This window comes from Sarcophilus harrisii, chromosome 3, assembly GCF_902635505.1.
Source record: "Sarcophilus harrisii chromosome 3, mSarHar1.11, whole genome shotgun sequence".
Lineage (NCBI taxonomy): Eukaryota > Metazoa > Chordata > Mammalia > Dasyuromorphia > Dasyuridae > Sarcophilus > Sarcophilus harrisii.
The window spans coordinates 461,372,444-461,374,290 of NC_045428.1; the positions used below are offsets into that span (position 1 = coordinate 461,372,444).

The window sequence follows — 1,847 nt, forward strand, 5'->3', positions numbered from 1 at the left end:
TCAGAACATATTTTTCCTCAAGGTTTTTTGCAAGGCAGCTTTTACCTCTTTGTTCCTCAGGCTATAGATTAGGGGGTTTAACATGGGGATCACTGTGGTATAAAATACAGAAGCTACATTTTCTTGGGCTAGGGAACTGGCTTTTGAAGGTTTTAAATACATGAATGCAGTGGACCCATAAAATAGACCAACAGCTACAATGTGGGAGCTGCAGGTGCTGAAGGCTTTGGACCTGCCTTCAGTGGAGCGGATGCGGAGGATGCTGGAGAGGATGAAAACATAAGAAACAAGGACTGTTAAGCTGGTTGCTATGATGTTAAATCCAGCCAAAAAGAAAATCACCATTTCAATATCATAGGTACTGGTGCAGGAAAGTTTCATGAGAGGGAGGATATCACAGAAGTAATGACTGATGAGTAATTTACAATAAGACAATTTCAACATAAGGATTGTCTCTACTGTTGAACCAATGAATCCCATTATATACACTATGGCTACCAGTATGAAGCAGATATGGTGGGACATGATGACCTTATAGAGCAGTGGACTACAGATGGCTACATAACGATCATATGCCATCACCGTCAGCATGTAGCACTCAGCAACAACAAATACAATGAAAAAATAGAGCTGAGTCATGCACCCTCGATAAGAGATTGTGTTTTTCTCCAATACAAAATTTCCTAACATCTTGGGAGTAGTAACAGAAGAGTAGCAGAGATCGACAAATGACAAATTGCTGAGGAAATAGTACATGGGGGTATGAAGGTTGGAATTCAGCCCAATGAGTGTGATCATGCCTAGGTTTCCCACCATAGTGATCATATAGATCCCAAGGAACAGAAAGAAAAGAGGGAGTTGGTATTCTGTACGATCTGTTAATCCTGCAAGGATAAACTCAGTCACTGTTGAGTGATTTTCTGCTGCCATTTTCTTTTGAGTAAGGATGGAGAATCTGGAAATGGAGAGAAGAACCACATTAAAGAGTGCTTCTATTTCTACTCAACAGAGAGTGTGACAGAGTTGGTAGCTTATAAACCAAGATCCTACTTCCTCATTAGATCTGTCTCCATTTCTCTGCAAGAATATGTGTGTGTGTGTGTGTGTGTATGTGTGTATGTATTTCACTTTATGTGATAGCACACTTCATGTGCTGTCAAGATCTATCAAGATCTTTGAATATCTTGTTCTGTGTAAAATTCTAGCTCTGTGCCTATCTTTTCTCTCTCAGTACTTTAATTTCTCCTCCCCATTTTCCTCTGCTCTAGAATTATTCTTTCATTGTTTCATCCATTCAGCTTCCTGACTCATCCATTGCCAGAAACTTTTTTCGCTGACAGGTTTTGGAAAAGAAGTATGCTGCTTATTTCAAGAGATTTCATTTGAATCTGTTACCTGGGGCTTATAGGAACATAGTTAGGATTTATATAGCATGTTAAAGTTTGCAAAATGCTCTACAAATATTATCTCACTTCATCTTCACAGCCACTCTACAAATAAGATATTATTATTCTCATTTTACAGCTGAAGAAACTGAGGCAGACATTGACTTGCTCATAGTCACATAGTTTGTAAGTAAGGCTGGGATTTAGATCTTTTTTGAATACAGCACTGTATTCAATGCATTATCTAGCTGTCATCCTTTGGACCTTACCTAACTTTGTACCTTATTTTTCTGTAATTGCAAGCGAGATAGTGAAAACAAACATGGTTGATTATGAGGTACAATTAGAAACAATTTGCCATAAAATATAGAGGTCTAGCCTTGTAGTAAGGAAAAACCTAGTTTCAAATCCTGCTTATCCTAGTTGTGTGACTGTGGGTTATTTACTTTTCAGTGTCTTAGG

At 38.3% G+C, this 1,847-nt stretch overlaps 1 protein-coding gene across 1 annotated transcript; it reads right to left on the reverse strand.

The window, feature by feature from the left end:
• On the reverse strand, positions 1-1,090 carry LOC100919756 (olfactory receptor 8A1). Its single transcript, XM_012545117.3, has one exon. The coding sequence runs from the start codon at positions 928-930 to the stop codon at positions 1-3; it is 930 nt and encodes a 309-aa protein (XP_012400571.1). The 5' UTR covers positions 931-1,090.
• Positions 1,091-1,847: the final 757 nt, after the last annotated feature.